The sequence below is a fragment of the Apostichopus japonicus genome, chromosome 15 (assembly GCF_037975245.1).
Source record: "Apostichopus japonicus isolate 1M-3 chromosome 15, ASM3797524v1, whole genome shotgun sequence".
Taxonomy (NCBI): domain Eukaryota; kingdom Metazoa; phylum Echinodermata; class Holothuroidea; order Aspidochirotida; family Stichopodidae; genus Apostichopus; species Apostichopus japonicus.
The window spans coordinates 1,445,031-1,457,975 of NC_092575.1; the positions used below are offsets into that span (position 1 = coordinate 1,445,031).

Sequence of the window (12,945 nt, forward strand, 5' to 3'; positions counted from 1 at the left end):
GATAATTATTATTAGCGTATCTCTCCAAGTCACTGGTGCTTTCTGCATATATTTATGGGGGCACTTGGGCCATGCATGTTTGAACAACCAAAACACCCCCCTTGGCTACGCGCCTGGGTTTACAGCTGCTCCGTAAAGTCCGTAAAGGCAAACAAAGGGTTTCCGACTGAGCAACGTCCGTAAAAATGGACTTAAGCTCAAGGGTTTTTTGTTAAAGGCAGATGCGCTGAAGGAGCGCCAGTCAAGGCTCATCACTCTCACAAAAGAAATCTCCCGGATGGACGGCGATCAAACGCCACCTATCAACTCAAGGTCCAAAGAGACCCACCTAGACTCCCGGGGCAACTGAACCACTCGAAGGAGTTCTTTGATTCTTGGCATCACGTACTCCAACGGGCAGCCAGAACACTCCGTAGAATCTGGAGAGAAGAGTTATCCCGCCAGGCAAAAAGGCAACGGGAGAGATTTCTAGAAAAGAAATCAAGAGCCGAGACCGACCTAGAGTCAACTGTAGAAGCTCCTGAGGCAAACCGGCTACTGACAACCATCCTCCAAAAAGTCAACGCAAATATGTCCGATCAGTAAAAGCTCTGACAAATTCCGCACCACCAACAGGCAACAGGGAGCTACAGACTACAAGTAGTCACTCAAAAGCCCAATGTCTTCGAAAAGAAGCAGAAACACTAAAAAAGTTCGTAAAGAACCTATCAGACAGAAACATGTCCAATATAGAGTTTATTGCGCCGGGAAAAGGTCTGAAGTTGATAGCAACTCCAGAAAACCCTAAACGAAGTGATCTTCTCAAGTCATTGAAAGACCTAAAAAGAAAAATGAGAATCCGCTTCATCATGTAAAACAAAAAGCAAAAAGGGTTTACAAACGCATTTGAAAAAAAGCACTTTTGAAACATTGGCACTTAATCTCGCAACACGCGGAATTATCCAAACTATTTCCAAAAGAACCGATTCTAGCCTACAAAAGGGCCCAAAATCTCAAAGATTTACTTGTTAACTCAAGGTTTCGTACTAACGAAGAATCAGCTGACTCTCAAGGTTCACACGAAGCTCTTTTAGATGCTCTTATAGCTGCACTATGAGTCCATAAAAACTCGTGCACAGAAAATAGATGCATTTTGAGAACGAGACGCCTAGGCCGAATATAAAATATTCAAAGGCTACTACTGATGAAGCTCCTCCTATAAAGTTTGAGAGTAGTTGGTCATAAGAACCTACGCTAGTCTCTCCTACTATTAACAGTACACTCAATTCACCTTATAGGTGCAATTATGTTTCACCATGAGGAGCATGCTATAAGTTCATGTTCCTCGGGCCCTCCCTTAAAAATACTTCAGGTTCTTGGCGACTACGTTGCGTTAGATAGTGTAAAACCGCCTACACCCCCTTTCATTTGAAACTAATTGTCTTATAAGTTTCAAATTTGGAATAAAAACGATCGCGTTTCAGGGAAGAGCAGCTGGATATATTAGGCTTTTCTTTCACCAAGTTATGCCTATTAGGAATTTGAAGTACTCCCACATAAAAAAATCGCAACTGATTTCCAAAAAGGGGGGCCGGGGCCAGGTCGGCCCCCCCTGGATCCGCCCCTGACTGCGTGACTTCTCCGCTGAAGTATTAACTCATTCAATTATGTGAAACATAATCTATACACGAGACTGGTAAATTGTGGTCAGCAAAACGGACTGAGTGCGAACAAAACAATTCACACTGTGTGTTGGCATTTTGAGCTAGCTTCACGTCCTGCGGTGTTTCCACTTTCAGTTGAATTACCTGAAGTTTTGGTCAATTTCGGGAAATATTTTGAGAAGATAAAATTTTGGAAGGAAAGTATTTGGATGTTTCTAATTATATGTCTCTGATGTTAGAATGTAAGAATAAACTGGGCCGTACAACCTGCTACACTATAGTACACTTATCATCGTACTGTGAGACGTAATAGCTTTCTAAGATGAACATACGAGCATGCAGGAGCAAAATTCATGTAAGTCGATGTAACTTAAATTATCACTAGTTCTCATTTTATTATATTTATCTACAGTTGTTGAATATAGCCGGAAATCGCATTTGCGGCAGTCTATAATTGTTTTCTGGGAGAGGACCCCAGACCCATCGTATACAAAAGTCTACTTGGATTATTTGTCCCCTGATATTTTTTCTGCAGACGCCCATGTATTTCCCAAAATTAAATTTTTAAGCCATGAGATCTAAAACTCATACAACCAGTTAATGCAACAGTATCGGGCAGTATGTTATCACCCTCCGTTCCATTTTTGAAGAACAAATTACGATTAAAACATTGAGCGCTTCTATCGCTTAGCATACAACTTCCGAGGAACAACACAAAACCGGGAAACATTAATGAATAACAAAGGTTTGATTTGACTGCTTTGAAATCACGTATCACTGGCAAGATGTCTCGGGCGCCCTCTTTTATCGCCACTATCGCTCAGCATACAACTTCCGAGGAACAATACATAACCGAAAAACATTTATGAAGAACAAAGCAGTCACAAACCTTTAAATGTTTGTTATTCATAAATGTTCTAGGATTGCGTCTCGAATATAGTCTACTGTTGTGCTCTTTGAGATCTATGAAGGTGTTGGGGGTGAGGTGAGGGGGGGGGGTGCCAATACTGACGAGAGGCTCCAATTATTCTATTATAGTACTTTCACAAGATCTGTTAGGCTGTGGTGGAAAATCCATTTGTCTTGAGAAGGAGAGAAACACCATTTTGTTGTTTGAACAGTTGAAAATTTGAAAAGGAAAAAAAATGAATGGCACAAAACACATTCCTTTTTGCATGTCACAAGAAAAAATACAGGACATTTAATTTAATCAATCCTAACAGTGAACATGGAAATAATATAAAGGATATTTACACATCAAAATGAAAGGAAAGATCTAAGTATAAAATGTCATTACAAGACATCTTACGTCTGAAAACAACTCGTTGATGGAAATTACTAGACCGAGAAATCTGTTTGTGATAAAGCACAAATATTAGCAGTATATTGCCCACATTTCACAGTTGCATTTCCAACCAAACTCCCCCCCCCTATCGATGACTACTTAGGGCTACACTGATACAGCATGCTGAATTACCATAAATGGAGCATTAATACTGCCTGCTGAGAAGTCACTTCTGGTAACAAAAGTGATATTTAACTTCTAGGAATATGATTACAGAAATATTCCTTGAACAACAAAAAGCAATGGCAGCCACAAAAAGTAAGTTTCAACTTGATATTGGATGACAAGTACAAACTCTAAAGAAAATATACTTCATATATACATAAATTTAAGACAATTAACTGCAAATTGTTTCCTCACCGATAATCTGTACTTATAATATAATTCAAAGGGAGATTATCAACAAGACTAAATATGTTTCTTTCCCATCGTTTAAAAAAACACAAAAAACTTATTAAATCAAAACAAATAGGTAACAAGATGGAAGACAGTTGAAATTTTAGCTTGCATGTTTGTTACCCACTTTCAGTTCTGCATATAGAATAGTTTTTTTTAATAAGTTTTAATTATGCAAGTATTTCCCAATACCAATTATCACATTCAACAAAGTCAATACACAATTTTTTCAATTTCAGTATAACATCTGGATGTCATACCCTCTTTCTTCAGGTGAAGAACTTAATTTTCCAAACTTTTGTGAGACACTAGACGTCGATACACAACACAAAAAGACCCCAGCAAAGTACAAGAGAGAGTGACACCACAAAAACTTCATAGCAGCTGTTACAGGCACTGTATTGCAATACTAGAACATAAATCCAGATGTGACAAACTTTTGGCCAAATTGTGCTGGTCAACCAGAATGACAATTTCTACATGCTAGCATTTTTCGGTTTATCAGTCTGAAGAAGAATATGTGCCAAATGCAGGACACGGAACGTACTGCTCGAGTGGTTTTACACAGTTTATTATTACATATAAAGGTATAAAAAAATCATATTTGCAGATGGTATGGGCAATGTATAAGTCCTATGCTCCAATGTGTTCACAGACTGCGTTGATCAACCTGAACACTTTGCATATCACACCAAGCAGTGGGTTTATAGGTCGCAGGTTCTTACATAGAGTGTATTACATAACTTGTAACACAGTATGTAACATGTACATTGTGTAACACAAGCATCACATTTACATATATGACTGTCAACTACAGTGTAATACCAGTATGTGATAAATGTCTGAGTATGTCCAGGTATGATAGTTCCAGATGGAGTCATGTTTATGCATTTATGTCATGTTTATGCATTTATGTCATGTTTATGCATTGATCCTTTACTTATGTTGTTACAACACTGCGTTGTTTGCCGACTATTTTGTTCGCTGAATGAAAGGATCCAACCATTCAGAAGAATTGTATGAAGAGTGAGGTGGAACCGTCCCTCCAGGCGGGATTGTCCGCTATCTTGGCCCTGCACATAGGACAGGTGCGTTCTCTGTCAAACCATAGACCCACGCAATCCTCGCAGAAGACATGCTGAAAGTAAAAACAAAGTATGAAGACAGGCAATGCCAGAGAAAACTAACTGCAAACCAAATGCTGAGAGGACATTCCAGAGTTACCACCAAAGGCAAGGGAAATGAAAAACAATTGTTACCAATTTGTAGTTCGCATCTCTATTGTGGCAAAAAGCAGAACCAATAGCAAGTTTCATAGTGTGGCCTTGGTAGCAAACTTAAGTTAGACATGACCCTGCAAGGGGATTGGTTCATTGACTTCATACTGACCATACACATATAATATAAAGGTTAGGTTTGCTATGGTTGGAAGGGGTGGGGGTGGGGGGGGGGAGATATTAAGGGGGTATCATGGCTCCATCAAGGTTAATGGCCCTGGCTAACGGTGGAGTCACAGATTCATTGCCTGCGCAGTGTAATTTAAGATCCTGTGGGCCTCTGTCATTATTTTTACAGTCAAACTTGATTCACAATAGGCCAGAGAATTACATGCAAACACAACAATTGCATTAAGGAGGAGTGTGTGTCTGTCCTGGGAAGTAATATATTGTAACTAGCCTTGTATTTAGTAGTGCTAGATGATTCCAACAGTAACAAATGATTTCTTTTCAATAATTTAGGACATTTATGGGGCTGTTTTTTTAGCCAAATCTACCCTGATTTCTGATGGCTGTATAGAGAGAATATTAACATTAGAACTCCACACATCTATCGATACATAAACAATCTTATAATCCTATATTTGCTTTGTTATTTCTCTTTTACCTGAACATAAAATTGTTTATATTTTCCCTGTCAGACATCAAACATTGAATTGTACTACTGAAGTCAACGATTTCAATCCCCTTCTTTGGCGGTTTTTCAAACTTTTCAAAACGAAATGGACCGGGAGGTTATTTTGGGAAAACCAAGTCTGTTAAATATTTTTTGCCATTTGAAACCAGACATGGTTCACCAGAAGCATCCAAATTCTACCAAACACACTAAACTACTAAAACTAAAACAATAACATCAAAAAACAAGAGTTGAACTTACTTTACAGTTAAGCTGGATCGGGTTGGTGTAATCGTCCTGGCAAATCGGGCAGGAATCTCCTATTTGGTCCTTGGTTGCAGCTACTCCATATTGCTGCAGGATTTAAGACCAAACATACATGATTTTAACATGATAGTCCCTCAAAGAAGATGGCTGCCTTCCATGAAAACAACTATACAACTGTTACTTACTTCCTACCATTTTCTAAATTTCCTAAATAGTTTGTTCTTGCTTGACTGAAAAGCTATCAAAAGCTATCAAGTTCATATCAAGTTTTCTATCAAGTTTTCTATCAAGTTTATATCTCCTGTGACCCACCAGGTCATTAAACAGTTTGGTAACTTCATATCTATACCAACAATTGCAAAATGCTGTCTTGGGAGATGCAAACAGCTGGTACAATATTCTCATTAACAGGTGTGCCCGGTTTTGTACAATTGAAGCATTGTCTATAAACTCTGGATCAATTACTGAACCCATCTCTTGACATATATACTGTACAGACATCAGTAATTCAGCCTGTGGATCAGTCTGTCTGTGGGTTAATACTTTATCGACTAGAGTTTTAATTCTGTGTAGGGATTGATTTGGTGTCCCTCTCTCCCTTTGCATCAGTATGACACTTTGTGTGTAATTATTCATATCTTTTATTAAATAATTATTCCCAGCACGTGTATATACAAACTTTCAGAATCTCGAATGTCAATCAAATTTGGAGAATTAATATAAACTCGTAGGTATTTGTGTAAGATTTCTTCTTTTGGCCTTTCTTACTAGCAATCAGGGCCGATACTTACCACTTCTGATAAGAGCTGCTTGATGGCAACCACCATGGAAGTGAATCTGACGTAAAAGACGTAGGCCTGGAATGTAAGAAACAGAGGAAAGAGGAAACTTTATAAGCCAAAGGAGAAGAAATCTGCTCTCAAGTTATTGCATCGTGGTGCTGATTTCTGACGGTTACATTTTCTGGAGTAAATATTTTTTATGAGTGTTCATTAAAATTAATACAACAAAGCTAATTATAATAACATTTGACACACATATTTGGAATAGGCTGTAAGCCTAGTCAGATATCATTGTATGATGTATCACATATGTATGTGATACGTACTCACCTTAGACAGGACATAGGCTATTGTGAATATGTAAGCTGCAATGTAAGTTTCCTCTACATCTTGGTTGAAGTATGTCACCCAAAGAGGAATCGGTGGTAATATCCGAAACAGCTGAGAGGCTTGCTCGACGGTAAGGAATGCTCGACCCTGAAAAGTGCAGAAAATCAAGAAAAAATGGTGAATACAAATACACACATTTCATTGTGCATGCACGTTAAAACTTAGCAAAGCCTAAACTACGACCCAGACTTAAAATCAATGTGATCAATGTGCAGGGTAGGCTGGTTAGAGTGCTCAAGCCTGATGCCTGAAGGACCCACAACCCCTGTTAGTGCAATATTGGTGGTCCGATATTTCTTTGATCGCTGACCAGATTGAAACCTTTCGCCGGCCTAATTTCAACCGCAATGTGTATATAGGTAAATTTCAACATTGACAAATGTCTCTTTTCATAGTAATTACATTACAGTCTTATGATGGCAAACAGAAGACCCTAAGCTCTATCCTAACATTCAATGTCAACGTAAGCTAAAGAAGACCCCTGCCAGCTATGGAACAACTGACTGATTCATAGCATGTTGTAACATTTGAATACTGAACTAGTTATATAATGGATCATGTAAACACATATCTAACCTAACCTACGAACTCACCTTTCTTTTTACACTGATGGCAGCATGTGGCAATAGTCCAATCACACATTTGATGCTGATGGTAATGTATTTCAGGATATAGTCAGTGATACCAGTGCACCATAAAACAGTCCACAGGTCGAAGGTATTAAACTTTGGCTGTTGGAATATTAAACTGAAAAAAACAAAACACATTGATATCAAAACCATGAGGATAGCATTTCAAAGAAGAGGATAGCATTTCCTTAGGTTCTAAAGGTTTTGGAACAGGTCTGTGTTGCGCCCAAAGATCCCACAAACATCTAGGGTGTCTGCTACTGGCATGGCATCAACATGGAGAGAAGGCTGAAGGATCATGATCCATGAAATCGGTTACATATTTCACAATTTCACACTACAAATAAACCAGTAAAAATAAACCTGTATGATATGCTGGATGTTTGCACATCATAATGTACTGTATATATGCGGGTATGCAGGCCTGTACACATACAAGTAGTGTTTCAAAGTGTGTAGCTGTAGAATTTCAAAACAGAAAAATGGAATTCCCATTGCTAGTTGGGGGGGGCCGGAGGGGGGTTCGACGGTCCGACCTCACGCTGGATGTCTGGCCACCGTACGAACACCTGATGATAGGCCTACTCTGCCAACATCTGTCACAATATGTGGTACATTATTTATCTTACGGCTGAAACCTAAAAATTCAGCGTAATGTAAGTAAAAAATGTAAGGTTTAATACTTAAATAATAATTATCCTTTATACAATTGAAAAATGATCTTAAAGATGAATTAAATACTGGAAATTATCCTTTCTAAGAATTTTTAACAATCTGTTTCCAATAACGATATACACTGCAGACATTCCATAGTCCCAAAAGACATGTTCGAATACTTCTTCCTTCAATAGTCTTAATGGTTTATAACATTTGATTAACAGAGGATAAATTCAACGGTAAAAACTCACCATTTGTACAACTCTTGATCTTCGAATACATAATATACAAAGAAAGAACTAAAAAACAGCATGATAAGCATCAGGGCTAGCATGGGAGCTCTTCTGTGATGCTGGAGAAAGAAAAAGAGGACAAGATGTTACTTTAAAAAAACACTTTATAAAAAACTTGCTATATTGCTCAAGAGATGACATTCCTTTTGAAAGAAAGACAGGGATTCCTTCTTGCACTGTCGATGAACTAATTAAATAACGAGCTATGATAAGATATCTGTTATGGTAGTACTGTACAGCATGGCATGAAATTCAAACACAAGGTGGTTTTGATGTTTATAAAGTTAAGTTTTTGCCCCACAACACTGCATTGCCATCCAGTATGTACAGTAGGCCACAAGTTGGATGGTGGGGTACTACGGCTCTCTGTGGTCGACAAGAAAATTTTCTGCCGGCCTCGAGGAGGCTTTCAAAACCCTGTTGAGCGTTGTGGACAGTATGAATTTCAAGTTGCTAAATAGCTGAAAGGAAACACTTGAAATATATACTTTGGGCAGTTTTCTACATATATGGGGCCTACTTGCGATAGAATACTTCAATACAACAGATAGGCAATTTCCAACATTGAGGTAAATGAGAAACAAACTTTAGGTAATTGAGGACCTACCTTCAGAGAAACTTGTCTCTTCAGCGTTACGTTGTGATGACCGAATGTTCCGGTGAGTCCAACAAAGACAAGTAAACCTGACGGAATTACAAAAAAAACATTAAAAAAATTAAAAATTAGAGAGATGTATTTTAAAATGTTCAGTTTTCTCTCACCCACAAACTAATGAATAACATTTTACTGTTGTTTAAGCAATAACTGGCAACAGATCATTTATTACACAAAAGAACAAAATATTCCAGAAAGTAATAACAAAACATCAACAGTATACAGTTCAGGTGTTGTTTTCTATGATTCATACAATTTGTGTAAGTTTCATACATGTATGACCCAATGTTTATATATATACTTCAATGTGAATACTGTATTAAAATGCAATATAAATCCTTTAATATACATAATGAATGTATTATGTAATTATATAGCAGTGTACTGTAAGATAGTGCTGACAGTCGCATTTGATTAATCGCCAGTAGTAGCGATTACACCCAAGTGGCGATTACTCGACTACAAGCTACCACTACACATAATCGGACTTTGGAAAAATAGCCTTACCTATCAAAACAACACTAAGGTAGTTTTTCAGCAAATATCGCAAAAGTAAAAGTTCTCACAATGCTACAAAAGAACAGTGCTGTGTTAAAAATCGGCAAGCACCTGCTCCCGTTAGATCATTCATGCATTTACTTGTCAGTAATATGCTAGTTGTGCAGTGCAACATTCAGTCCTAGCAAAGTGTGATTATTGCACATAACCGCAAATTCTTAAGGTATTAATCTTTACGATTGCTAAAAGTATTTATTTCTTCAACGTGTTTCCAATTACTTCATTCCTAGCCTGGTTCACATTAGTTGGATGTCTGAAAGATAGTGTTGATTGCGGTGTAGTTTAAATTCAATGTGCAAAATATGTGCCTGCTATCGCTAGGATAGAGCCTAGCCTAGAACATTGAACATCTTTCTACAGAAAACTCTTGCATACTAATCATAGTTTGATAGTTACTTGAAACTTACACTTGAAAGTTCTCCAATAATTCAGCGCATACCACAACAGACAGAAAATGAATAAAACTCCAGCCCTTATATTCTTACACATTATGGTAACTTGGTAAGCTAGTAGTCCACACTGTGAGCCACACATCTCAAATGGAAAAATTCAAGTTTAAAAGCTAAATTACAGTTTAGTATTAATAATTAATCTGACCACAGAAGTGGTTGCAAACAAGAAATTTGATTGGATATAAATTAAATTGCTAATCCAGAGGTTATCGTTGCCTTGAGGAGTTTACTTTTAGTCCATCAACAGAGCCATAATACACAGAACCGACTATCTTCATTAACTAACAACTTAATAAAGTTTAACCTGCTACGGTTCACCATTAGATTAAGGTTTGATTCTGAAATGCAACCTATTTACTCAGATCAATGCCCTCCTCTTAACCTTCCCCAAGCCACAGTCCTTAGATCAACAGATGACATCCCCCCCACCCACTCCCCTCCCTTGACTGGTACCCATCAAGAATATATAGAGGATTAAATAGTTCAGTACAAGTGTGTGAAGTGTGTGTGTATGGGGGAGGGGAGGGGAGTAGAGGGCATGGGAGATTAAGGTAGAGTTTGGGGAAGGAAATATTACTGTTCAATACTCACCAAGACCGTGATCATAGAGGACTTTTGCCAACAGAATTAAGGCGAAAATGATGAGCTTGCTGTCGGACATGGTATGAATTATCCTCATGTCAAATAAGCCCCCTCCTACAGCCTCTTCATCCTGCTGGGGGTTGGTATTGCTAGCCCCGGCTGTAGCACTGCTGTTTCTCTCTGATTGTTGCGGTTCGTTGTCCATATTGATGATTACCTCTTCTGCCCTCTGGCGCCCTCTATTATCTCTTGGCCCGGGTAATATCGGATCCTCCATGGTTGACAATCCTGGAATGAAGCTCTCCAACACGGTATTTAGACGGTCACTTATTGTAGGATCCGAGCCGTCATGGGTAGCCATGACCTCCAAGCTGCTGGCTGTAGATATTTACAAAAACAAGTTCAATCCAATGACCAGTCTGATAACAGATTGAGTAAACAAGACCATAAGATCTAAACTATTCCTTGCTGGTCTAAAGCCTGAGTAAATTCACTCAAGGAGAGCAAACAATATACTGTACAGGTAGTACAGTCCATACAAATGCTGTAAACATTAGAAACCTCATAGAAAAACTTTGTATACATTTAGAGCCATTCAACCACATATATGTGGAAATCTAAATGCAGGTTATTCATGAATGCTGAATTGCAGATAAGGCTACATGTAGAGCTACTACACAATGCTTCTAAATATGTGCAGTTCTGGAGCCCTGAAACACTGCCTTTCATTGATCACACACAACAATGTAGGTTTACCATAATACAGACTTTAAGTGAATCGCACTTAATGAGCTGTGTGTTTTAAGTATGAAGATCAAGTTTTTGTAAGTTATCGATCAAGAAAATTTCATAAGCCAGCTTAGCCAGGCATGTTAATAGTGCGTGGAACATAAATTACTTAAAGTGAGCAGATTTGGCAGTATACTCCGTTCCTCAAAGAGGCCATTATATCATTCCTCATTGTTCTAACTGATTGCCTTCACTTAAATGCCACCTTTGATTCGAGTCCTTGACTCCTCTTTATGTCAATCACTAACATCTAAATGGACTGATATATATTTATGCACAATATGAATCTTTCTTAAAAACGTAAACACGACAAAATGGCCGATTGTAACAATTTCTATGTGTATATAAACGTATGATAAGCCAATTTGTAAATATATCTACACACTACTGTAAGGGCAATGTTGACAACGGTCCAAACTTCAAGCACTGCAAGGAGCTTCGTCTTCACTGGCTACAGAAAAAGGAATTGTTTTCAACCAACTGGTTTCACATTTAGCAACAAATACAGTATCTGAAACTACAAAGACTTTTCACATAACTATATGTTATTAGCTGCACTCCATACATAACCTTTTACAGAAACTGTATGCGTGATAAAAGTGATACAGGGCCATTATAACCAAAGAAAGGCCTAGAAGCTAGACCTAGTTAGCCTACCCACCTGTAGGCATTTCATCAATAATTTGTCAATACATATAATACAGATGTGTATGAAGGCCAAGTTCTTGTTAACAATTTGCAAAAGACCTTACAAGGATGAGGAAAATTAATTTGGCTCAAATTCAAATCAACGTCTTAAGTGCAACATAATTAAAGGCCGTGGCTGTTCTTACGACTAGTCGTAACAATTATTTATAAACTATTCTTACGACATCGGCGAATTCAAGCGCAGTAAAGTAAATAAAGCAAATGCGCATGTAGTAGGGGTAACCCTAACCCTAACCTGAAATTATTGTTACTCCTAGTTGTTAAAATAGTACTCCTAGTCGTAAAAATAGCCATGTTAAAGCAACTGCGCATGCGTATTTATAAATTATTCTTACGACTAGTGGTAATAATAGCCACTTTGATAATTAAACGCACCGTGATAGCATTATGATCGGGTCTGATTTTTTTATGTCATCGTTTATTTTTCTTTTTCTCCCAAAGGGTCATTGATGGAGACTTGATTGTCCCTCCTGATTATATTTTTCTACTAAACTAGTTGTTCCTGAATGCCTAGACACCGATACAGTAGACTTAAGGCCAGGCTACGTGAAGCAGGCACAACGTTACGCATTACGTAAATCATAGCCTAGGCTAGTACAGTAAGTTTGTTCCTACCGTAGCCTAACCACATAATTTGTCGATAAACATTAACTTACCAAGATTAAGAATGTAAGATGGGATGGATAGGTAGGTAACAGCTCAACTGGAATTATTAAAACATAGCCGAACAAACGAAGCCACGGTCGTGACCGTTGCTTGTCTCACTGTAACTTTTCAGCGGTCAAAACTGGGTAAGTCCTTGGGATCTGTAACGCTGCACTGCCTTATAAGTTAGCCTATATGAAGTTTGTCACAAATTACGTAATCGACTTCGGTAAGTTTAAGTGTGTCATTACGTAGCAAGTG

At 38.1% G+C, this 12,945-nt stretch overlaps 1 protein-coding gene across 1 annotated transcript; it reads right to left on the reverse strand.

The window, feature by feature from the left end:
* Positions 1-2,807: 2,807 nt before the first annotated feature.
* Positions 2,808-12,882, reverse strand: LOC139980988 (RING finger and transmembrane domain-containing protein 2-like). The gene is made up of 9 exons (XM_071993071.1): positions 12,696-12,882; positions 10,552-10,920; positions 8,903-8,979; positions 8,254-8,354; positions 7,310-7,463; positions 6,657-6,803; positions 6,336-6,401; positions 5,539-5,631; positions 2,808-4,522 (listed from the first exon to the last, which is right to left on the reverse strand). Exons 2-9 carry the CDS (start codon positions 10,901-10,903, stop codon positions 4,391-4,393), a joined length of 1,122 nt encoding a protein of 373 aa, XP_071849172.1. The 5' UTR covers positions 10,904-10,920; positions 12,696-12,882; the 3' UTR covers positions 2,808-4,390.
* Positions 12,883-12,945: the final 63 nt, after the last annotated feature.